This window comes from Callionymus lyra, chromosome 13 (genome assembly GCF_982586985.1).
Source record: "Callionymus lyra chromosome 13, fCalLyr1.hap1.1, whole genome shotgun sequence".
NCBI lineage: Eukaryota > Metazoa > Chordata > Actinopteri > Syngnathiformes > Callionymidae > Callionymus > Callionymus lyra.
The window spans coordinates 4,988,847-5,014,019 of NC_141830.1; the positions used below are offsets into that span (position 1 = coordinate 4,988,847).

At 37.6% G+C, this 25,173-nt stretch overlaps 1 protein-coding gene across 2 annotated transcripts; it reads right to left on the reverse strand.

Annotated features, from left to right (window-relative positions):
• Positions 1 to 24,667, reverse strand: hace1 (HECT domain and ankyrin repeat containing E3 ubiquitin protein ligase 1). Of its 2 annotated transcripts, XM_087805242.1 has the most exons (25): positions 24,457 to 24,667; positions 22,495 to 22,549; positions 21,339 to 21,428; positions 21,090 to 21,194; positions 18,972 to 19,047; positions 18,776 to 18,907; positions 18,633 to 18,715; positions 18,418 to 18,514; positions 17,678 to 17,779; positions 17,501 to 17,607; positions 16,436 to 16,586; positions 15,508 to 15,582; positions 12,973 to 13,277; positions 12,714 to 12,782; positions 12,536 to 12,623; positions 11,313 to 11,424; positions 10,710 to 10,807; positions 10,537 to 10,624; positions 10,306 to 10,455; positions 8,887 to 9,083; positions 7,078 to 7,209; positions 6,095 to 6,193; positions 5,603 to 5,673; positions 4,119 to 4,232; positions 1 to 1,939 (listed from the first exon to the last, which is right to left on the reverse strand). In XM_087805242.1, the coding sequence occupies exons 1-25, from the start codon at positions 24,533 to 24,535 to the stop codon at positions 1,837 to 1,839; spliced, it is 2,778 nt and encodes a 925-aa protein (XP_087661368.1). In that variant the 5' UTR covers positions 24,536 to 24,667; the 3' UTR covers positions 1 to 1,836. The 2 variants fall into 2 exon arrangements, with proteins under 2 accessions (XP_087661368.1, XP_087661369.1); XM_087805243.1 differs by lacking the exon at positions 15,508 to 15,582.
• Between the last annotated feature and the right edge of the window lie 506 nt (positions 24,668 to 25,173).

Consider the following 25,173-nt stretch of genomic DNA (forward strand, 5'->3'; position numbering starts at 1 on the left):
TACAGGTTGATTCCTTTTATTGCATAAAGTTGAACCAAAGGCATGGATATAAGGATTCAGTCAATAATTACACAATATCTTACCCTTTACTTATACTGTTTTCTACAGGTTGCACAACAGGAAAAGTGTGTGTGTGTGTGTGTGTGGGGGGGGTGGGGGGGGGGGGGGGGGGTGGGGGGTCACAGCATATAATGTAAAAAAGGTCTGATTATTAAAACACATTTTGTTTTCAGTCCATTGTGCTGTGTGACGATCACGGCACCAATGAAGTTACAGTATTTTAAAGTAGTTAAAGGTCTGGTGAGGCACGAGTGATGAGGACGAACACACTGGGCCTAGTTAAGGTTCACTTTATCATTCTTTTCAAAAACATCTTTAAAATAAATATGATTGTACTGCTTTACTCGAACACAAGTGAGGATTTCTCGTTCATGATGGAAAACTTAAAACCCCGAAAACTTAAAATAGGGAATACAAAAGACAAAAAAGGTAATTAGTCGTTAGTATTGCAAAAAAAATAAACTCAAGTCGGAGTTGCTGACGATAAAGTGCATTAAATGCAAGATATGGAAAAGTGACTTGATTGGAGGAGATGCAACTTGTGACCTTTCTGTGTGGAGTTTCTGATGTTCTCCCCGTGATGCGTGGGTTTATTACTCGACGTGACCGGCCACAGTTCAATAACATACAGAGGTTAATTGGGAAGTCTGGATGGCCTGCAAACCCCATTGAGGAATAAGCGACAGAAAAAATGAATGGATGAATGAATGAATGAAAACTCTTTGCAGACATTAAATCGCTTTTAACTGAAACATTGGCAAATTCCTCCAGAGTCAGACAGGAGGACTGAGCTAGTGAATGATTTTGTTTGTTACAATCAGAGCATTAATTCACTCCAGCGATCTTTAAAAAGATAAAAGACAGAAGTCCTAAGTAGATTTTCCAATAATCCAAACAAGGCTAGACCTACACCCGCATCACGTCCAGGACCATGTACCGTCCTACTGTAGATACAGGATTAGACAACAGTGTGCACTCACTGCAATACTAGTGTGAGCTGGGAAAACTAAACACCCTTCACCAGATTAGGTTCCAGTTCCGAGGATTATCGTGCCAATCCTCCAGATAACGGTTTCACACTTTCATATGGACCCCGATTTTTCATTTGATTATTTTCAAGCACTTGGTCGGTTTAAGACGCGTTTTGAAGCGGCGTATCATTTGCTCGCTGTTACGACAGTCCTGGAAAAGATTTCATGAACACACTAAAATAACATTACTGTCAAAGTGCAGCTTCAACGTTTGATGTCCACACTGTCCCACTATTCAAGGGACCAAACATCGTCACAAAGCTAGGAGTGAGCAAGAACACAATGTAGGTGAGAAGGAAAACATTTGTAATCTTCTCTCAGTTTTTTTAGGGGAATGTTTTGATTGTAATTCATGTCAGCAGACACATTGTAGAACCTCATTGAGAAAAAGCTGAAAAGACTGTTTTGACTTAAGAACTGTGTCTTTCGTAAAACGGTAAGCGAAGAGCCTGCTGTGAGTGTTTGGTTGCATCAGGTACTTTGGCAGGCAAACACTGAATAAACTGATCTATTTGCCAAGATTACAAACGCAAATACCTCAACTGTCCTCCCTTATATTTCCAATGGATAATATAAACAGGAAAATCATTGTAAAAAAAAGTCCTGTCGAAAACATATATACATATGATATGATAAAAAAAAATCTTGATACGCTGTGGCAGCTTCTCAGCAGTCTTTTGGATTTCCCTCGTGTTCCTCGGACATAAGCAGGAGAGACGTCGGCTCCAGGATACCCAGGTCTCGGTCACGCCATAGTGTAGCCATAGCTACCACAGTGAAGCGCCACCTGGAGACGGTCTCTCAAGACCTCTCGGCTGGGATACTCTGGAAGTTTCAGCATGTTGATACTGCAAAGAGATGAATGCTGTTTGATCAGAACTCTGAGGCGATTACAAAAAAAACAAAACAGAAAACCCCTAAGTTATCAATCATAATCTCAGGTTCTACGAATTGGTGCGAAGCCCTCTTCGCTATTGGTTAGAGGGCTTCGCACCAATATGAAGTAGAACCACAAGGTGTACATTTGTTTGAACACAAGCTGAAGACATCTGACAACATCTGACAGGAACGATTAACTGTTTTGATCTGTTGGAATTGATGAAGTAAATCAGACTTTCTAACTTCTGTGACTTTAATATCAAATTATGTGAAACAAATATCAGAACACCATTGTTTTCTTTTTATATATTGTTGATTGTATTGACTGGGTCGACTAAAGATTCCTTTTGTTTTGACAGATCTAATGATGAGAACAAAAGTTACTGAACTAGACTTTTTTAATGTTTTTCTTGATAATAACCATTTAAGTCGGAACATCAATAACTATGACATTGCGCTGACAATAATAGTGCTTTTGGCATTCCATGTATTTCACCACTTTGGTTCAGTATTTTATTTTTAATACAAGAAACCCTTTACTGAGATGTTGACAAGTGACCCCAGATTTATTTTTGAGAGGAATGTTTAAGGTTATCTTCTGTTGTCCTGAAGCTGTAACTTCGTTCAAGGACTCGTGTCGTTCATGATGTTACTATGAACGAAGAAACGGAGGTGTGTTCTGAAAAATGTGTGAATCATTCAGTTTGATAGTGGCGTCCACTCTGCACCACGGGATTGAACTGAAAGTCATAATTTAAAAAAAAAAAGAATTGCAGTCGTCAAATGCTGTTTTTCTACCTCATACTAAAAACAGAACATTTGTGTTTTGAGTAAAAGCTTCCGTTTCACTTTTCCTCAAATAACATTGTGGCATCATGGGAATGCTTTAAGGAAGGAGTAATCAAAACTAGTGGGCAATTGCTATATTAAACAGTTTTGAAATGTATAGTTTTACAAACATATTAAGCACCTTAAATATGCACTACAGTCTTTATCCATTACCGTATTTTCCGGACTATAAGTGGCAGTTTATTTCATAGTTTGTCCGGGGGTGCGACTTATACTCTGGAGCGACTTATGTGTGAAATTATTAACACATTATTAGCGGTATATCATTTCACATGTTATTCTCACACTAAACCACCAGAGGGCGCTCTAGGCCTGTGTTGATCATTTCCACGTAGAAGAGGAAGCATCTTCTACCTCCGGAGTTAGTTAGTTGTTTAAAAGTGACACGAGGATGAAGAGTTATTTGGAGTTACACGGATGGTTTGGTAAACTTGTTAGTTATTTATGCTATAGTTCTCTGAATAACTCTTCATATGTTATGTTAACATACCAGGTTCTCACTTCATGTAACGTAACGTACAATTATTCTGTTGTTGCCTCTAGTTTTATTTTAACTTGTCTTTCAAGATCACATGTCTGTTCTTGGTGTTGGATTTTATCAAATCAATTTCCCCCAAAAATGCGACTTATACTCCAGTGCGACTTATATATGTTTTTTCCTTCTTTATTATGCATTTTATGGCTGGTGCGACTTGAACTCCGGAGCCACTTATAGTCCGGAAAATACAGTAATTAAAACTAGTGGGCAATTGCTCTATTAAACACAGTTTTGAAATGTATAGTTTTACAAACATATTAAGCACCTTCAATATGAACTACAGTCTTTATCTATTAATTAAATTGTATTTGTTCTCACTCAGGAGTGAAGTAAAGAGGTGCAAACATCCCTTTCCCAGGAAACCTCCAATACCTCTGAAAATACACACATTCAACCCTAATCTTTCCAGCTTGCAACTGTTCCAACAGAGCAGAGTTGGACCTGCCAGGTAGGCATTCTGAAGGCTCCCTGACTAAACTCAAATGGCTTATCTGAAGCAGAGGAGCAGTTGTTCTACACGCTCGCTCTGTTGGATGCACATGCAAACCCTTCAGGAAGCTAGTGAAGGCTCACGACACAAGGCTTTTTTTTTTGTCCACTAATGCTGGACCAATCCTATCTCTACACCTCTTTCTCCAGTTTAACTCTCAAGGATATGGATATCACATCTATACAACTTCAATTGTAGACAATGTTTGATCATTTTACATAAAGTTGAAGTAAATGTTTTAATATTGCGTTGTATGAAATAAAATGCTTACCAGGTACTCGCAGTAGGCAGCATGTTTGCCATGTACGGTACTGCAGCGATGGTGAACTTTTGCAAACCACTGCCGCCCATCAGGTAAGCAAAGCCCCCGTGGGGAACTCTGGAGCTAAAGAGAGAGGGAAGAGTGATGGACAATTAAACTCATGTTCTCAACAAAATCGAACGAGATAAAATAATTATACAGTGCAATGATTCCATAAGATAAAACAAAAGAAAAGTTTTCTTTTTTAAATTTGGCATGCTAAAATAACACTTTTACTGTGGTATTTCTTGAACAACTGCTATGCTTCACCATTTGTAATTTCCAACTGTATGTTTTATAAGTCCGCGACAATTCATCAACGCTGACACCAAATATCAACGATGAAAATAGTCGACGGACGCATTTTATTATCGATTTCTGTCGCCAGACTTACAGTATGTTTTATTAGTGGAGTGACGCTTCACTCACGGCTAATCAAAGGGATTAAGCAAAACATCATGGCAGCATTTAGAGAAACTACATTTTGGACTATTATTCAACAAGATTAACTAATAGATATCACAAACTGAACATAGTGGCTTTAATGTACATTTTAAAAGAGTATTTTTGGCTTTTAAAGAGAGATTTAATTAGACTCCTGTTAAGAATTCTCCCAAGTTTTACTGAGCAACTATAGAAGTTACGAACGTTAAAAGCCGAGGCACAGGAGAATATATAAAAGAAGCTCATAGTTTACTTTTAACCATAACATTCGCCAAACAAACTCAGAGATGTTGTGAGTTGTACGTTCCTTTATGTTATTGTACGTTCACTACATCGTGTTGTTGTCCTTGTTTCGTGCTCTATTAAAGTTAAGTGCTTAGTATGATAAGTTTAATAAGTTATTTAAGCCGTTTATTTGCATTATTCTCTGTACTTGACGACTCATTCTTATAATAATTGTGTGACATAAATTTGATGTAGATCTTATGCTTTGTTCTTTATTTGATTTATTACTAAAATAAAAAGAATCTTGTTAATCATAACATTATTAAACTGCGTGTAGCACAGGATTAAACTTCTCAAAGTCAGCTGATGACTTATGTTCTCTGACGGGAACATAAAATATCCAGAACAATCAACAAACTTGGAGTTAAATCCCAACTGATCACTTGAAAAAGAAGCCGATGAGTTGTTGTTTTTTAAACAGTAGTTTGGATGAGGAAATCCTTTAGTCGCTTTCTTCAAATGCTCTGTGATGTCACTGCTGGCCTCACAATTCAGAATGGAAACTACTTGACATGCATGGATGAGTTTATTGTATCTTTTAAATTATTTCAAGATTTGTGCTTTAGAATTGTTAAAAGTACAACCAAAAAGGTAAAAAAAATATGTAATAGAATAAAATTGAACAGACTTACAAGTAGAATTTACCAAAACCTTGATCCTAAATTCGTAAACTAAAAAAATGCAGGCAGTCATTTCCAGTTTGAAGAACATATGGAGAAACAAACCTCCCAGTGACAAACTGAAGCAACAGGACTCGTTCTTCCTGGGTCAGACTTCGTACCACCTCCCAGAACCACTGCAGCCATCAAGAAAAAAAAGACATTAAGTATATTGTAATAGCATAAAAAAATGTTTATGTAGCAGTATCAGGGTTATAGTTCAACACGTCCATGTACTCTGAGTTTAAAATATTGTCATTTTTATTTTACCGAAGAGGTATAGACTTGGTCACTTGACCCTGGTCTCGAAAAGCGCTATATAAATATATATTACTTACTTACTTACTTACTTACTTACAATAAGACAATGATTAAAAGTATTACAAAAGAAAAAACAATGAAAGATCAACGCTCGTGCTTATCAAGGCCCATCACACTTTCTTTATCATTAACAATAAATTAAAAAGAGGAATGTTTTGTTAACCGTTAACAAGATGTCAAGGGGTGAGAGGAACAGTAAACTGTTTCTTGACACTGAAGGCTGGAAGAGGAATCTACCTGAACAACTGGTTCCTGGGAATCGTAGCCACTGGTGTACTCTGTGTTCCTCCACCAGTCTTCAACATCGATCTCTGGCATCCCAGACAGTAGGAGTTCCTGCAAACATACATAAACTACATGACGAATCCAGAGCAAGTGTTCAAGAAAACATCAGTTATATTTCTGTAGTAATTACTTTTTTTTCCCCACCGCTGGGACACATTTTTTGATATTAGGTAATTATTTAAAAAATAATAACATATTGTTCAAACAAGTTTATGACTTGTTTGGTCACTAAATAGCAACTATTTTGGTTAGGTTGGGTTAGGAAGAACTTAATTGATCCCTCAGGAGGTCTTCTTCGGGAAATAGTTTTTTCCAATTAGACACAGCAATACAGCAATTACTCATAAAAAAATAAGTAAAAATAAAATAAGAACAAGAACAAAGAGAAATAAAGAGAAAGAACAAGATGATACAATCTAAGTCTAAAGATAAAGAACATAGATCAAAGAAAAATAACAGACATACATAGATTAACATATAACAGAACATCATGATACTTTTACTCCACTCCTGCCCCCAAACTCAGAATTGTACAATCTAATAGCCCGAGGAATGAACGAGGAATGAATGAATGGTCCTTTTACTTAAGTCCAAGGACATTGATCTGTACACTAAACACCCTGAAACCATCAGGCTTTGGAGGTTAAAAAAGTCTGAATTGTCAGTGAAGCAACTGGCTGCATGGATGAGGGATGTTCAATCACCACACTTCGCCATCGATCCATACGAGAGGACACAACATCGAACAACAAACACAGGAATGAAAGGAGAAGACAGTTGATAGTCTTTATTAGCTAGGAGGGGTCTCAAGGTGACCCTGGGTTCCCCTTGCCAGACACGCTAAATCAATCCCTACATCAGTTGCAAACAAGCGGCGAGGAGGACGGGGAACGTGACAAAGGGCGTATGATTGGTCAGGAGGCGGATCGTCTCACCAGCTCGTACTCGTCGAAAAGCTGAATAAGTGACGGTAGGATGAAGGTATGGAAGCCCTGCAGGAAGGCGTTGATCTGAGGTTGGATGGCACGTGTCATCCTCAGCTCGGTGACCAGCTGGACATACTCGGCCTGAACAGAGACACGTTCAAGGTGGAAAAATAGTGATTAAAAGAAAATGCAGTTCCTTTCTTCTGGCTCCACTCACTGGTAAAGAATGCCATCTCCAGGAAGTCGCCGGTATTACACTTTCTAATGAGGAGCAGTAGCAGGATCAATGGTCTCAGTGGAAGAACAGTGATGGGTGAGCAACCTCAAGATGGACACCCCAGAACTTTTAATTGCTCAAAGCAGTACTTTGTTGAAAAGTTAATATTGTAACCATTACCAGAAAGAGCTGATTTTGTTAATCATCATTGGTCAATCGTTTCATGACTACTAAACCCAGATAAGAGAGCTTACTGAACATTCACAAGTAGAAACCCGTTAGAAAATATTAAGAATAATATTAAAATGTAGTTTTAAATGAGTTTACACGATCGGCTTTCTTGAAACCATTCTGCAAGGCAGATACAGCAACAGCACATCAATTCATCCAGTGTGTCAAGGTGCCTATAACATTGGTCATGTGACGTCCATCATCCATTCTCACTACAACATTTGTTTCTCTGGTGGTCACTCGTTTCACATCGAGCAGCGTAAACAAGTCACTTGATCGGAACACAGCGCAGCTCATGTACACCGCGAGACAACTGCTTTTCTAGTTTTTCAAACTGAATCCCAGCCACCCAGAAGGTCAAGGGACTGACTCCCATTTGAACAAGTAATAGAACATTTGAAACTAGTCGATGACAATGTTTCATTCTTTTGTGTAAATATATGGTTTACTTACTATTCAAAAGTGATGTTTGAAGGCATCCATCATACGACACATTTGCCATAGTTAGTATGTCACAAAATAAAATGTTAATTAAAGGGTTTTAACTATAAACCAAACAAATGTTCCTTTTACTTGTGAGCTACTCGGAATCTCACAAATTTCAAACTTCACTCATTTTCTACTCACCCTCATGTCGACCAAGGGTTGGGATTACTTTATGAATCAGTTCCTTTTTTAGAGTTATAGGCAAAAATGTACATTTTAATGTAGCAACTGATGCTCAGTTGTGGTCGCCTTCATTTTTGTCCAAAAAGAGACACTTAAAAACATCCTAATACCTCTATAATGCCTGCTGTAATAACTATATTATAAAAATAAAACAAGTTAACTTGTTTTTAGCCGACACTGCTTCGTCATCAGACAAAATACTGCGCATAAGCACTGCAGTTGCAATGTGTTTCAATGAAGTAAGACATCAGGCAGGAACTGAAAGACTGATAGCTTCCACTACAAACAAACTCAAATAAACCTAAATAGTTCACATATCTATGACCTGGTTCGTATTTGTGTTTATAAAACTTTTTTAATTTCTTAAAGCTTGAATCTTTCGATATTTTACCAACTTAACCCGAAGTCCTGTCTTAATGCAAAATATCCAGGAAAACAAGCAGATTTTGGTCACAATGAGGCACCAGGATGCCGAGTGCCCGGTAGTCATGGGACCATCATGCCCATTCCTGAAGAGGCTTGTTCATCTCACATGAGAACATCGGAGTGGACCCACAGCAAGAGCCAAATCAAACTGCCTTATGTGATGATATGTGTTCACACCGTGTGACATTGTAATTCCATAAATCAGCCACAGTAACAGGCCACGTAAACGGCTGCTTTGGAACCATGTGTTACTTTGACTGACTGAAGACTCTTACTTTGTTGTCCTGGGTGACCAGGGTTTCGGCCCCCCCAGGCTTGAGTGGCACTTCCGCCATGGCCCCGAACACATCGGTCTCCACGGAAAAAGTAAGCTCCAGACCCAGTTCACTGATGTCATTGTCCAGGATCCACTGCAGGTTTTTGCCATACTCCGGATCAATGGAGGACACATCCTGGTAGTTCACTGGGATACCTGTCATGCACAGATGCACAGAAGATACCAAATGACATCACATTTTGAGTTGATGAGGCAAAAACTGTTTTTACATGACAACCAAAAGCGCAAGTGAGTACATTTTTCTTTTTTGAAAGCAAGATACAACAATAAACAAGCACTAGACTTGAAGCCATTTTCTATTCTATCCAATGTGTTTTTAAAACAACAGTTACTTAAAGCAAATATTTAGTCATGCTTCAAAGTTAGTTTTTAATGTTCTCATGTTTTAGTTCTAATTTATAGCTGCTACCAAGTGCATGCTCTGTCCTAGGATCCCTCCTCTTTATCACCAACCTCCTTCCTCTTGGACACATTCTCCACCAATTTAACATCAATTTTCCACTGCTTCGTGGATTGCACTTCCGCCCCTCTCGCCTCACTTCATGTCTACACAAGATCAAATCATGGTTCACCTCAAACTAAATTCAGATAAAACAGGAAAAACCTCTTCATTGGCACCAAATCCACCCTCGACAATTTCTCCCTGACTATTGACAGCTCCTCAGTTTCCCCCCTGCCCTCAGGTCAAGAGTCCGGGTGTCATCCTGGACAGAACACTTTCATTTCAACCCCACATAAACAATATCACCCGGTCTGCATATTTTAACCTCAAAAACATCAACAGACCACGCCCTCTTCCTCACCCCCCACACTATCCTTGTCCACTCCCTCCAGCCTCCAACTACTGTAACTCCCTCCACTTCTCCCTCAAAAGTCCCTCCACAAACTCCAACTAGTCAAAAACTTTAACGCCCGAATCATCACTAAAAAAAAACAAATCCCACCATATCACCCCCATCCTCCAGCAGCTTCACTGGCTCCCCATCAACCAACGAATCATCTACAAACTTCTCCCGTACACCTTCAAGTCCATCCAAAATCCTGCCACTTGTCTGACCTCTTATCTATCATTGCCCCGACTGCCTCAATCCACCTCTCTGTGCCATCTGCCCTCCTCAGCACTGTGGGTAGCAGAGCCAACAGTCGCTCTGCTCCCAAACTTTGGAACTCTCTCCCACCAGACCTCCACAACTGTGACTCTCTCCCTCTTCAAATCCGAACTCGGAACTAACCTGTTCCGCACTGCATGTCTCTCATAACCCTCTCACCTGCTGCTATCTCTTTGTTATATTTGCTGATTTTACCCTCGACCTCCTGGCTTTTATTGTATTGTGTGATTTTACTGTACATATCTTACCTAGTATGTGCTTGTAGAAAGAACGGGTGAAATAGATGTTGACCAACTGTCGATGGTACAGGGCCAGACCCAGGATCTGACCAGCAAAACGGAAGTAATTCAGATGGTCTGGGTTCACAGAGGAGTTGCTGTTGGGCTGGAAGGTGGTACCTTAGGATAAACATGCAAGGAAAAAATAATTATCCGAACGCTTCAAGCAAATCAGATTAATGTTTTATCAACAAACAGTACCATCAGCCGACTGAGTGAATAGAGCGTAGTCCGGGTTGATGATTTCGTTGGAGAGGATATCAAACCACTCTCGAACGACTCCCTGACCCTGAAACATGAAACCATACATCAATTTACCACAAAAGACTTAGTTAGAATTAGATTTAGATAGAAGACGGATGATCAGGACCCACCATGCCTTCTTCTCCATGGAAGCGGACAGCAATGCCTTGCTTGAGTTTCTCATTAGTTGATTTGGAAACCACCTCACAGCTGCTCCTAAAGATCGAGTCTGGTCAAGTGAAAGGAAGAAATTAAGCAGAGGAGAAGGATCTAGAGGGATATAAGCGATTTACATAAGATAATGTTTGTAGCCCCGGGCCCCAAATATAAACCAAAAAAAAATTATGGTAGATGAAAAGGTAGTTCCTCCAGTTTGATGGGTCTTTACTGTCTGTAAATAAGTAAGTAAGCAATTTTTATTTGTATAGCGCTTTTCTAGACCAGGGTCACAAAGCGCTTAAACAATCAAAACAATACTCAATAAAGTATATAGGTCAAGATAAAACTGGAGTTCCAGAAAATCAAGGAAAAGCCTGAACAAATAAAAAGGCAATTAAATAACCACAAATTTTAAATTAACCAAAATCCAAATATTTCCATAAAACAAAACCAAACCATATAAAATATTTTTCTGTACTAATAAATGACTCAATAAGTAGGTTTATAAAGTAACTTCTACTATGCTTGACTCGTGACTTGTGCACTTGTTTACACCGTCTAAAATGCATGTGTACCTCTGTGAACGAGAAGGATGTCGTTCTCGTTGATGGGCCGATGAACCATACCCGAGTCTGGTTGACTAGCAAGCAGATGCTCATAGAACCATTCACAGCGATCCTTGAAGGGCTGAAGTGGAAAAAAAACACATCCCTCTTACGCTTAAACTCTATCCATGGATTGCCAAATCCTCAATTGCAAGCTTCAAATAGCCTTGACTGTTGAAACTCTAATCTGAAATACTGAGATGAGGATGTTCCTCATTTGCATCCATTGGTTCTCCGAGCTTGAAAGTAGAGTAAAGAATGAGTGTGGAAGAGAGAGAAACGACTTTTTGGAACGCACCTAATTTAAAGTAAAGATGTGAAATCATTTTCACTAAGTTTCATTCTATACTTAAAGCAGGCCGGTTGAGCAATGATCGATGGGTAACCAGGCTCAAATATATTATGAATAGAAATATAAAATGAGGACCTAATGCATATGTGGTGTTTGATATGAAAAAGTTCGCAGTTAGATTGAGAAAAATATACCGGAAGGCCTGGCGAAATGAACACAATTTGTACAAAACCATTCAATATTCATGGTTTTCAATGTACGGAAAAACTCCTGATGTTTTAAAGCATGGGTTTTAAAAGTGTTTAATGGTGTGTATTATCAGTATTACTGTTATGGTTTCTATATACATTTTTAACTTGTATACGTGTATGTACTCAGATACGGTTTTCAAATCACATTTTAATTTTCCTTACCGGATTTCAACCCAGTGTTTTTTAAAGCATTTTGAACACATTTGAATCATTTAAAAAACAGATATAAATGTAATTAAGTAATAGATGTTAAGGCATATTTGTGTCCTTATATAAATCCTTAAATAATAGTAAGTAAGTAAGTATATATGATTCATTTTTCTTTTTTTGTGAACTTCCTAAGTGTCTTCTTCTATTGTCCTTCAGATAACGATCAATATTCCCACTTGCATGAACATAGTTAGCTAATCAGATGTTTAAACTGTTTTTCAGGTTTCTTTTTCTCACACAAAAAAAATGTTTTTAGGGCATCCCATAATGAAAGACATTTGTAATCTTTAATTGTGTGAAAATGAAGATTATTACCAATTAAATAAAAAATATCTTCTGCCTGGAAAATAACATGGCCATTGTTTTTTTTCTAATCAATATCAATGATCATGTTCAGCTTCAAAACCTTTGATCGCACAAACAATAAACACCTCTCTCACCTGGCCTTTTATGATATGCATAAAGCGCGACATCAGCTCAGGACACTCCAGCAGGAAGTGGAAATGATTGAAGATGATCTTTGGATTCCTATTTTAAAAAAGACAATATAAATAACAAGAGTCTGGAAAATGGAGGAAGCTGTTTAAAAGCTCTGACGATTGAGGGAAGATTACTTACCTGGTTACGAAACATTTAAGCACACCGTCGTGCTTGCAGACAAACTCAATGAATCGTGGCGATGTCATCCTGGAGTCAGAAAAAGAGCATCTAGACTTAATCAAAGTGGAGTAAAATGGTTACGAAATAAGGTAGATGGATTTTCAAAGAAAACTTGAGTGTGTACACGTCTATCCATCCATCCATCCATCCATCCATCTATTCGAAAACATTTGACATATTGTTACACGTCTATTGAAGCAGACAGTGTCATACACACCCCTGTGGCATCTGGCAGGAGCAGCACATGTAGAAGGCTTGTATCACAGCACTGAGGCGGTTGGCAGTCATGGAGATCACATCCTCTCCATCTGCATACACCTCGTTCTCCAGGACAAGCTGATGATCGAGCGAGGGGGGGAGTTTTTTCGGAGATCCAGCGTTCTCCACCTCTATTTGTTTGAGGAGGAGCGAGGCGATTTCACTGTTGGAGGACGAGGAAGACGGGTTCTTCGTGTTCCTGTTCAACTCTGTGGAGATCAGCACCAGCCACTCGTCCAGCGAGTGCCAAAGCAATTCAAGCGGCTGCAAACAACAAAACCAGAGTTGGGGTGATGATGGAAATTAAAGCATGGGTTTCATTAGTCATTCAGGTCAGTGGTCCGGAAATGTGTCAAAGCAGTCTGTTGCTTTGACTCGCTTACACAATTGCCACTGATTCTCAAATTCAATTGTTAAATGAATGTTCTCCGAATCCAAAAAGTGATCAATTTGGATACATAGGTCAGCCACTATCACTCATAAATCATCTAACTACAAAAATCAGTAAAAAAAAAGGCCTTTTTTACATATATTGGAACAAAAAGGTTTGGTAAAGTACTACTAGCATGTGACTGACGACCAATTAAGATGATTATTATGGTCAAATTACAAAACATTGAACCTGTTAACTATCTAAAAGCGAGCCAACCAAACTCTATGTGGGACCATCTTGTTGCAGAGAAACCCTGCTGGTTTGCCTGTGACGATGTTGTTAACGTCGAACTGGTCCGCGGAGCAAAAACAGGTTAGGGACCTAAAGGCCGCTCTGTGGAAATTTTGTCTGACATTAATATCGGTCAATGGAGCAACAAAAGGTTGAGGACTACGATGCAGACTTGAGGGAGATCGCCACAGCAAACTATGGCAGGAGCCTGTTTTAAGAAAACAGTATCTAGATTTATTGGATGAGAATTAGTCCATTAATCCTAGAAGAGCCCAGAGAGATGTTAGAAAAACAAGTACTTGCCCGCACACCAACAAATGATCAATCGGAGACACTGATTCGAATGGAAGACAAGCCACAAATAAACCCATGCAAGCAAGGAACAATGAAACCCAACACAAAAAGGATCCACTTTCAAGTGTCGCATCAAGCCGGAAAATAGTTGTGATTTCCTCGTTGTGAAGCTACTACACCATTTCTCTGCAGAATAATGATTAATATTTGCTTCAGGTCATTATTAGTGGTTTGCATGTCTAGTTTACAAAGAAGATGATAGGAAAGGGCTGTGCAAGAAAAGAATAGAGAAACCAAAATGCAGCATAAGGTCAAGGTATTAATCAGAAAAGCACAAAAGCTCCAAATAAGATGGAAAGATTTCAATCAGGATGGGCAACATGGACAAATATTTATATGATCAAATATGAATAACATAAATAATAAAAGTGCAGCTTTACATTTAAAACATTGTGCGTTTCTGGTTCCATAATACACATTACTAACATTTAAAAGAAGTGGAGTAAACACTTTTCTTGGATGCTGTTGCAAAACTGAAATGATTGAAGAATACTTTCTATATCACTGAAAATAGTGCTGTCACAAATAATATACTTAAAGATAAGGATGACACTGCTTCTTTAGGATCAATTACAGTTTGAGAGCCTTCTTTAGGTTTAGGTTTTAAAATATAAGGGGGGTAAATGAGGTTCAACGATGCCGCACATAAAATACAATGTATGGAATTTAAGATCACTGCATCTGGATTTCCATGAGCACTGCAAGTGAAAACCCATTTGCAGGTCAGTACATATTTAAAAGACAAAGTCTCCATTAAATCCATGGTTAAGCTAATGTGGAAAAGCTGTTAAAGCCATCCTCTGGGTTTTATTTGTTTACTAACGAGGGGGAGTAAGTGGTCTATATGAACTTAATTCAACTTTCCCTCATCCATAAACTATTTTTAAATTGAAATAAAAAGCTTTAATAGCAAGTTCTTTTTTACTTACACTTGTTCCACAATTTTTTTTTCTATTTTTGTGTTGAAATATTCCACGTCCGCACCACAGAATAAGTAATACAAATTGTATAACAAGATCAGCCTATGCTCTTTAATGCGAGTAAAATATATTTTTTAAAGTCAATACAGATTTACCTACAATGATGAATGGGATGAATGACCTGCACAGTTTAGGCAGTAGGTTTTTATATGCATCCTGGAGCTGGAACTTTTGTTCTCAGGAGAGATTCCTCATGGTTCTTACAGAAGTTGTTCTCGGTCAAGAGATTTACGTCTGACCCAAGGATTTACAGAAGTATAGTTCAACATGAGAAAGTAATTTGTTTGTATGCACTGTTGGATGAGGGTTGTCCATTTTGCCTCGTCCTGATTTCGCAGAAGCCCAGAATAGACCCGTAGACAAAAATATATTTTTTTAATCGAATATACAATTATATGATAAGAAAAATTAATTTGATCAAGTAGACAAGTTAACATGTTGATTGGCAATATTGATTGTTGCATTCCGCCCGAAAGGAAATACTTTTAATTCTCACGTCTAAGACAGCAGAGTCTATCCAGGGACACTCGGCTTTGAACGCCATCACCGCGTCCATCTCTTTCACTTGCATCTGCAACCAATAGAGGGGGATTCTTTTTAGACCACAAGTCAATGGCAATTACTTAGTCAAGACATGGATTTGGAGGCAGAAATCACATTTTAGCACAGCACCGAGGAAGTTTTTTGTGTAGTGAATATTTCCCATTCTGCAATGCCTGTCTTCCTACCAAGTACAACATGTTCCTCCTTTGTAAACCACACAAATAAAATGTTATCAAAACAACCAATCACAAGTGAGGGAAACAGGATTTAATAGCGCCTATAACTTAATGCAGACATTTTCAAAGAGGGCAAAGATATGACGTTTAAAAGACTATAAAATAATATATATGCTTTGGCTTCTGAGCTACTTCCTCCAAAGGCTTTGACTATTGACATAACCTGAAAGTGCAGCAACAACCAGACACTGAAAATTCATATTTCCTTCAAAATAAAAGTAGAAAATGGAATCTGGACGACGCTACTAAAGAGGAGAATCGAGCCATTAAGCTCATCAGACTCAAACAACAAAGTCTCCTACTTGCTTGAAGTTTAGTTCTGAAGCCTAGAAAATAAACATTTAGGACATGCCAGTTAAATCTCTCAATTACCCTCTTTGGACTAAATGTCTGTTAATAAATGAACATACCTTGTCAATAAAATAATTGGTCAATCATGTGTTGAGCTATTAAGCTATAAAAGCTGTTTGCAATTGTAGACACTTCTATACGTCTCTTTCTCTCTGTAGTCAATTTTAAAAACAATTCCCTATGTTTTCTGTGAACTGACAAAATATGTTGGCATTTGCAATTCTGTAACAGAGAGAAGGCAGTAACAAGAGCCAATAGACAGCAAGACAAGACAAGCTCAACGGTCCATCTAACCTTGAAGACCTGGTTTCGAGGAGTTTTGTTGCCATTGTAGCCCATGTCATTGCCATTGCTGGGCGAGGATGGTCCCAAGCGGAATACATGACAGAAAATGCGGACAATTCTCAGGAGACTCTTCATTTGAGCTTCATAACTGCTGGACAAACTGATGGGAGAAAACATTCAGAGGTCAACAAGCTGCTAGGTGCAGTTTAAGTTGTTGTTTTTTTACATATATCACTTTCTGATATTTCCCTTTGCGCATGGAAACAATCCTTTTAGATAATATTTGTTTTTTGGACAATGTTTTATTATTAAATTAAGAATCATTTGACCTTTTTTTATTTAAAGTGTTGCCATCTCAAGAATGATTTTGAAAATAAAGTAGACTTGCTGTTAATCTGCTTTACTATGCCTTTAATAATGCCGTTCTCCAACTTTAAGGTCTATAATCCGCCCAAACTCTTTCTTTTTGATTCCCCCTTCTTGATTGGCATATTTGGTTTTGGTAAATGTAGTAAATGTATATTGTGTATTATATTATATAGTGTATTATATCATCCTTTGTCATTTATATAATTAATATAATCAATACAATATATATATTTTCTCTTCACCAAAACACCCGACTTACCCAGGCATGTCCAGTATTTCAGCTATCATCGTATAAATGCTGTTACAATTTTAGGGTTTTACCCTCATGGAGAATTATAACTTGAAAATACAAAAATAATATTAGAAAAAATTGAAATAACTCTGTTCCGTTATCACATCAACTAGAATGGCCCCTTAAGCTTTTTCAATTAACCATCTGGATTGCAGTTTCCGATAAACCCAATCTTGGGATTTCTTCTGTGTTTCATTGAAAGCATAACATCCTACTTTAAGGCAACATTTTTTTGAAAGCATGAATAAATATTGTTCCTTGTCAACACGGAGGCGTTCAAGATGGTGCATTTCTTTAGTTATATAAATCAAACGCTTCAGCTTTAATCAGTTGATTAAATGTTGATGTTGTTGTGATAGAAAATTTGATGTAAGAACTACTAAGCAGGCGCTAATAGATGTTTTCAAACATACCTGAGCAGCTTGTGTCCATTGGTGGTGGTAACCTCTGCTAGACTGGTCAGGGTCCTCTGATAATGGACGTCACTTTGCTGCGACACATGCTCTAGAACCTGCCTGAGCTGTGTGCAAGGCATGATGTGTTAACAGGGAGCCACAATGGAGGACTTAAGCTCAAAATGAGCTACAAACCATGCTTTCTTTAATCTCATCGTTCTGGGTCATTTGGATCAGAATCTGAAAGAGCCTGGCATGATGCTGAATGAGGATCTCACAGGTTTCCCCGTATCCTCCCTAAAATTCCGAGGGTAGGCAGACGGTAGCGTTAGATGGACAGTTACACAGTTGCTGTGTCTCAAATCGCATACTTGCATACTCAAAGTTAGTATTTTTAGTGCGTAAGTGCGTCTCAATTCTTAGTATGCGAAATTTAGTGCTCCATGCACACTAAATTGTCACTAAAACTCCATCTTAGTGACGTTGTAAACGGAAGTTACGTCATGTATGTGTATATATATATATATACATACATATATATATATATATATATATATATACGTATAGGTGTATTTTCAGCAGCAGTATGAGGATAAACACGTCTTCGGTGCTGATACCAGCTTAAATATCTCGCTAATATTTCGATTCTCATATTTTTTCTTTATTTTTTTTTCCAAACTTGCAATACGTGCTGCCAGCAGGTGGCGGTAGCGTTCAAACCGCTGGTTGAAACCATCGTTAAATAGTAGTAGAAGAAGAAGCTGTCGCGTCATTTCCTGTTAGTGTGTAGCAGCAGAGTTTGATTTGAGACATACTATCTGTGGAGGATTAGTTACTAGTTAGTACGTACACTAAACTGATGCATACTAACTTCTAGTGTACTAAGAGAAGTATGCGATTTGAGACACAGCAAGTGATAATGTCGTGATATTGACCTGCACACAGAGATCCAAGGGAGTAACTCCATTCTTGTCAGGAAGGTACTTGGCACCTCGAGAGAGCAGGACCAGTGCTGTATCTCTTTGTCCGTGGCTGTTTGTGTGAGATTAACACACACTCATATTGAAAACGGTTGAGCAGCAATGACTGATTTTTGATATACATAACAAAAAATCAATCAATAAACCACAATCATTTAAGTACAAGTCACCTGCAAGCAAAATACAGAGGTGTAGCTCCGGATAGATTTGGCCGGTTGATGTCTGCTCCGCTGTCAAGAAGACACAGCACCGTCTAACAGAAGAAGGAAAGACTTCAGATAAAAATCAACTCCATATCACTTCCTTAACTCACCGTTTTATGTCCATTCTGACAGGCGACGTGTAGAGCCGTCTGTCCCATGGCATCCTCCACATCCACATCGGACACATGTTGGACCAGGTCGTGAAGAAGCTCCGTTCTTCCGTTCACAGCAAGCCAGTGGATCTGCAGAAAGGTTTGATGAAAACATAATAAGAACGAAGGTCCATACCATTCTGAGCCCACTCACAGCTGTTAGTCCCTCATTGTTGCAGATGTTGACGTCAGCGTTAAATTCCAGCAGTTTTGCCATACACTTCTTTTGTCTAAAAGAAACAGACACAATCAATCACACGGAAGGCGTTAGAATGGTCTTTAATCAATCGTGCAGCTCTGAAGTGTGTTTTAAGTCTGATTACATTAGTTGTTCTCCTGCCTATTAATATAACAATCTCAGTATCTTCAGCATCCCTTAAGTAATGCCACTGAATTATTTTCAATGGTACAACAAATATTTAGACTATTAAAGACGTAAAAGGATTGTTTAAGATGTCAGAGTACAAAAACACTGCTTCAACTGAGAAAAATCTCTAAACTTAGGAAAATGTTGTCGGAACATGATCTGGAGCTTGTAATCCATGTGTTTGTTTCTTCTCGTCTGGACTATTGTAACAGTTTGTTTTCATGTCTTAACAAGAAGGATCTGTTTCGCCTGCAGTTGATTCAGAACTCTGCAGCCAGAATTCTGACCCGCTCTAGTAGAAGAACTCACATTTCTCCGATCCTTAAAACTCTTCACTGGCTTCCAGTTTCTTTCAGGATCAACTTTAAAATTCTGGTTCTTACTTTCAGATCTATTCATGGTCAGACCTTCCATCAGTGATCTGATCCAGCCTTACACCCCAGCTCGGGCTCTGAGGTCTGTGGATCAGAATCTACTTATGGTTCCTGAACACGGTTCAGGACCAGAGGAGAGAAATATTTTCAGGCTTTTGCTCCTAAGCTTTGGAACGATCTTCCTCTCTCTTTGCGCTTGGTGGATCTACTGACTCCTTTAAGAAACATCTTAAGACGTTTCTATTTGTTCAGGCTTTTCCTTGATTTTCTCGAACTCCTGTGTTGTTCTCAGTATTATCTTGATCTTTAAAGTATGTACTTTTTTGAGTATTGTTTTGATTGTCTAAGCGCTTTGTGACCCTGGTCTCGAAAAGCGCTATATAAATAAATATTACTTACTTACTTTCTTACTTACTCTAAATTGTTCAAGTTCCCCAGTCAAAGTATCTGTCAGAGGCAATGGTAGACCGAGTACTCCCACTAATTCTGGATTATTGATATCAATAGAACTTCAAGAACGCATTCATACTAAAAACTAGTCTTATTGTTGTAAATGCACAATTACATTGCATGAATTAAATAGTAAGCCGAGTAACTCATGCCAAAATCTAACGATAAACTTTGAAAAATCTACAGAATTGTAGGAAATCAAAGCGTTTCATTCTCTTAGTAGCTGTTTTTGTCAATACACTAGTAATGTGTCTTTAGCTAGATGGCGCCGACAGGACGGCAGCCTTAAACAGCAGCTCCGAGTGCTTTTTTGGGTTTATTCACTTTTCTCGAGGATTGCCTCCGTCTCTTCAAACTTTTCTTCTTGTTATTTTTGTAAATATGTTGTGTATATATAATATGGTGCAGATTTCTATTTTATTCTATTTAGATTTTTTTCATTTTATTTTTATTTCTGGGTGTTTTTATTTTTTGTATATTGCTGTTTAAACCGAATTTCCCCTCGCGGGACAAATAAAGGATTCTGATTCTGAACTGAGGTACGCTACATTTGGTGACCTATACAACGTAAAATATAACATGTAAATTTGCATCAAGAATTACATGTTTTCATCATCATGAACTGTGAAGCTTCACTCTGTGTAAATAGTGATGGTCTAATGAAGCTTCATGAAGCAGTGTCACTATTTTCAGATGGCGGTCTCTGCACTATTTTCTTTGTTTTTGAACTAATGGCGCCACCTACTGACCTCTAAACAACGACACTGTTTCATGAAGCTTCATCAGCACACCACAAGAATTAGTTAATGTGAAAGTGTAACAAGTACATGTCATGTTAAAGTAACCAAGTAGCTTAGCATTATACTTAAAATATAAGAAGAATATCTTCAAACAAATAAGTCAGCCGATGGAAAATGCAAAGACCACTCGGCTCAACAGATAAGGCTGGAATAACGTCTGGGTGACTATTCATACACGTAAAGACTGGCTGCTATCATCTGGAGCACATGACTAACAATATGAATGGACATGAAACTAGAATAAAAGAGTTAAAAGATGGCGAGGTGTGCAGTGCGTGTACCCATTTCTTGCAGCAAGGTGCAATGGGGTGCAGCCGGAAATGTCCTGATAGTTGGGGTTGGTCCCTCTTTTCAGTAGCAGAACCAAACACTCCACTGATCCACAGCTAAAGTAGAGAAACATAAATGCAACAAATCAACATTAAATACTAAAGTAACACTTTTAATTTTAACCGAACAATAGGTACCTAATTTTTAAACAACCACAAAGACAAAAAATTGACAAACAGTGAGGAAAAGAAAAATCTTACTTTGCAGCAATGTGCAAGAGACTCCTCTTCACACGTCCAAAGGTGTAGTTCACATCAAACTTTGAATTAAGCAGCAACTCAGACACCGACCTGGAAGTCGAGATAAGGGGTGCATTTATGAATAAACACTATGTACAGAATCATCAGGTAAGTAAGTATTTTGTCCAATTCATCATAATTTCAACACACAGATTAAAAACATTGTGTCATAATGTTACACGACAATTAATACCTTGGCCTCCCTGAACTATGTATAAATATATGTCGGTTTGATGCATCCGATAGCGATCAGCCATTAGCGCTGATCGATGATACCGAACTAATACCGATCACATAGACTGGCTGTAAAACAAAACGCCTTAATTAAGAGAAATACATGTTTAACTTTCTTTTTAAAGAACAACACAAACCTTCCATCCTTCCTCCCAGCCGGTCAAAGCGGCAACAATGAGTCTGGTTCCGCTCGAGGTTTCTGCCTTCTAAAAGGAAGTTTTTCCTCGCCATTGCTCACTGTACAGTGTTTTGTTTCTTGCTCTTTGTTGAATTGCTGGATCTATTTTTCCTTAATCAACTCTAGTCTTATTTCAACTGTATAGTGTCTTGAGATAACTTTGTTATGATAAGACACTTTAAATAAAATTGAATTGAATTGAAACCTCAAGCAGACACAATGCACTATTCAGTCAAAAGGAAAATATAAATAACACTTAATTTTACCTGCCTGGAGGAGGGTGTCTGTTGCAAGACCCGAACTTATGATGTGTCCAAGGTTGTGCATTTTATACTTTTACCGGAAAGTTTTACCGAGGGCATCTAACCGTTTCTGCTCCAGCTGTCCTCAACTCATTCTCTCTACTGTGAGCCTTAAAAACTCCAGGGATTTGATCTTAAAATGTTGAATATAATTGGTTGTGTTGATGCTTTTTACCACACTTGCTCCTTGAGATGAAATTTATTGCATGTGTTGCATTTTTAAATGACTCTCACACAGTAAACAACTTCCCTAGCTACTGCACAGATCCTCTACATCTGTGACGAAAGGGATTTGTCCGCGAACGCTGATCGCAGAGTTCTTCACGGAAATCGTCCGATTATGATCGCGAGCCAACCGATCGAAGCACCACTTTTCTCAGTCAGTGCATTAGAACTGCCTCACCTGTGCTGGTCAGCCATCACCATGGGTACGAGCGTGTACACTGCAGTCTCATTGTCTGGGGAATAAAAGAAGAAGCTTGAGCGAGATTCTTGTGGAATCAAACGGCTTGAGACAGCATAATTCTGGATAGTGAGCAGAGGTTTTATATATTCTGATAGACGAGACTAATCGAGTCGAGACGACATTCTGATAGAATATTACTAATATTGAATTTCTTTTGAAAGTCTTTTAAATCAATGTTTTCATACATACAACTTTTGCAATAACTTTATAATTACAAATCTGATGATCACCATATATACGGCCATTATTTACATTTATTGAGAGAAAACGTATATGTTATCCACTATTCTTTGTATATAGCAATGGGTTGTTAGTCATAATTGTTATTATACAGACATTTTTTACATTTATTGAACATGTATTGAACAGGGTTCCATATTTCATTTAAAATGGGTGAAATGATAAAGAGGGGAATTTGACAAAAAAAATATTATTAACATGATATGAATGATCTTTATAAGTGACGTAAATATGGTTTCCCATCTGTGTTGTTATCCCGGAGTGATTACAAAACTTTTATGAAAAATCTGATAAAAAATATTGATATAAAAGAATTTAGAGTAAAATTTTAAAAAAGTAATGAGTGTAGTAACGTGATATGATGGTACTCCATAAGTGACATACATTTGGTGACCATCAGAGTTGTTATCACACTTGTAATAATGAAGTAATTCCAAAAATGTATACGAAACTTTGCATGTTAATCTTCGTATGAAAGAATTTAGAGGTCGTTTAAAAAAGGCATGAGTGTAGTAACATGATATGGATGATTGTTATAAGTGACATAAATGTGTTGCCCATCACAGTAGTAACTAGTAGGAGTTCTTACTAAATGGGTAATGAATATTGCATTAAAGTACTTCAAATAACTGAAACAACACACTAAAATGTTAAGAACTAACGATTGGAGTGACAATGTATTGAGGTTAGTTATTTGTCAAAGAAATACGTTTAAAATAATTATTCTAGTTAAAATTAGACAATATTTTTTAATATTATGTTTTTTGCTGCTTACGTGCGATCAGCAGTAGTTCTTAGCTATTGTAGGTAGTTAGGTAGAACTTTATTGATTGAAAAAGTTTTTTTTTCCCAATTAGACACAGCGAAACAGCAATTATTCATAAAAATAAAAATAAAATAAGAACAAGAACAAAGAGAAATAAAGAGAAAGAACAAGATAATACAATCTAAGGCTAAAGATAAAGATAAGGAACATAGATAAAAAAAAAAACATTGTTACAGTGATCAAAATACATTGGGCTTTTTTATTTTTCATTACATGTACAAAAGCCAAGTTAACTTAAGTGGAACACTTACTGGGGGAATAACCATGTCATATGCATCAGAACAACAAAAGAAAGACGATCAACTATATTATAGGAGAAATTATACGAGAAATTAGCTGTTAAAGGGTAAAAAAGAGGTAGAAAATCTGTCTCTTTGCATTGTCTTTGTTTACATCTTAAAACATTTCTATTTGTTCAGGCTTTTCCTTGATTTTCTTGAACTCCTGTTTTGTTATCAGTTTTATCTTGACCTTTAAAGTATGTACTTTATTGAATATTGATTGTTTAAGCGCTTTGTGACCCTGGTCTGGAAAAGCGCTATACAAATAAAAATGACTTACTAACATTTCGTTTTTTAATATAATGCTCTGTGTATGCTAGCTGTATGTTAGATGGATAAACATGTCACTGTTGTGGTTTGAAATGGGTCACAAACCAATAAAAATACCAAATAAAGACCATATTTTTACGTGATTTCGATAATAATAATAATGCAGCTTTTTTTGTAAAACGTTGACGAAGACAATAGAGCAATAGCTTGTCTACCAACAATGTTTAGATAAATTGAATAGATAAATCTCAGATGTTTATTGTAGCTTCTGTTGTTTGCTACCTTCGGGTAGTTCCACGGTTCTTGCCCGGCGGAGGGAGCGAGTCAGGCGGTTGAGTTGTTCCATGGCTCGTTCCATCATAGGCGGAATAACCGAGGGAAGGTTACGGTAAACCCGACTATTTGTTGTCGTCCATGTGCGACGATAGACGAGACTGACTCAGAGTGAAATACTTCATACTTTCCTGTCAATTCTCACGTTTAATAACCGCCCTGCAGCTTCCTGTTTTGATGACGTCAGAAAGAGCCAAGAGCATGCTGGGTATTGTGGTTGAAGCGCTTTCCTGTAGCGGTTATTAATTCTCTTAATATGAATAACAAATATGCACTAAACATTTTTGAGATGTACTGAAATGAAGAAAATAAAAGAAAAAATTATTTAAAAAAAATATATACATATTCCGAATTGAGCAGGTAAACAGCAAAAATAGCGTGAAAGATGAGGGACCGTCTACAAATTACTTACACTGACAAAAATGTAGTGTTGAAAAATATTGTCTGATTTTAACCAGCAGACTATTTCTTTCAAACGTATTTTTTTCCACAAATAACTAACCTTCATATATTGTCACTCCAATCGTTCCTTTTTTTTACATTTTAGATACTATATATTTAATTATTAAATGCACTATTTATTACCCATCTTTTAATTACAACTGTAATGGGCAGCACATTTTGTCACAATCATCCATATTATGTTACTTTACTATAAAGTTATTT

Coding starts and splice junctions, on each gene's coding strand:
- hace1 (XM_087805242.1), bottom strand. CDS start 24,535: ATGATGGAACGAGCCATGGAACAACTCAACCGCCTGACTCGCTCCCTC. Junction 18,515..18,632: donor CCTCTGTATTTTGCTTGCAG/GTGACTTGTACT, acceptor TCACACAAACAG/CCACGGACAAAGAGATACAG. Junction 1,940..4,118: donor CTGCCTACTGCGAGTACCTG/GTAAGCATTTTA, acceptor ATCTCTTTGCAG/TATCAACATGCTGAAACTTC.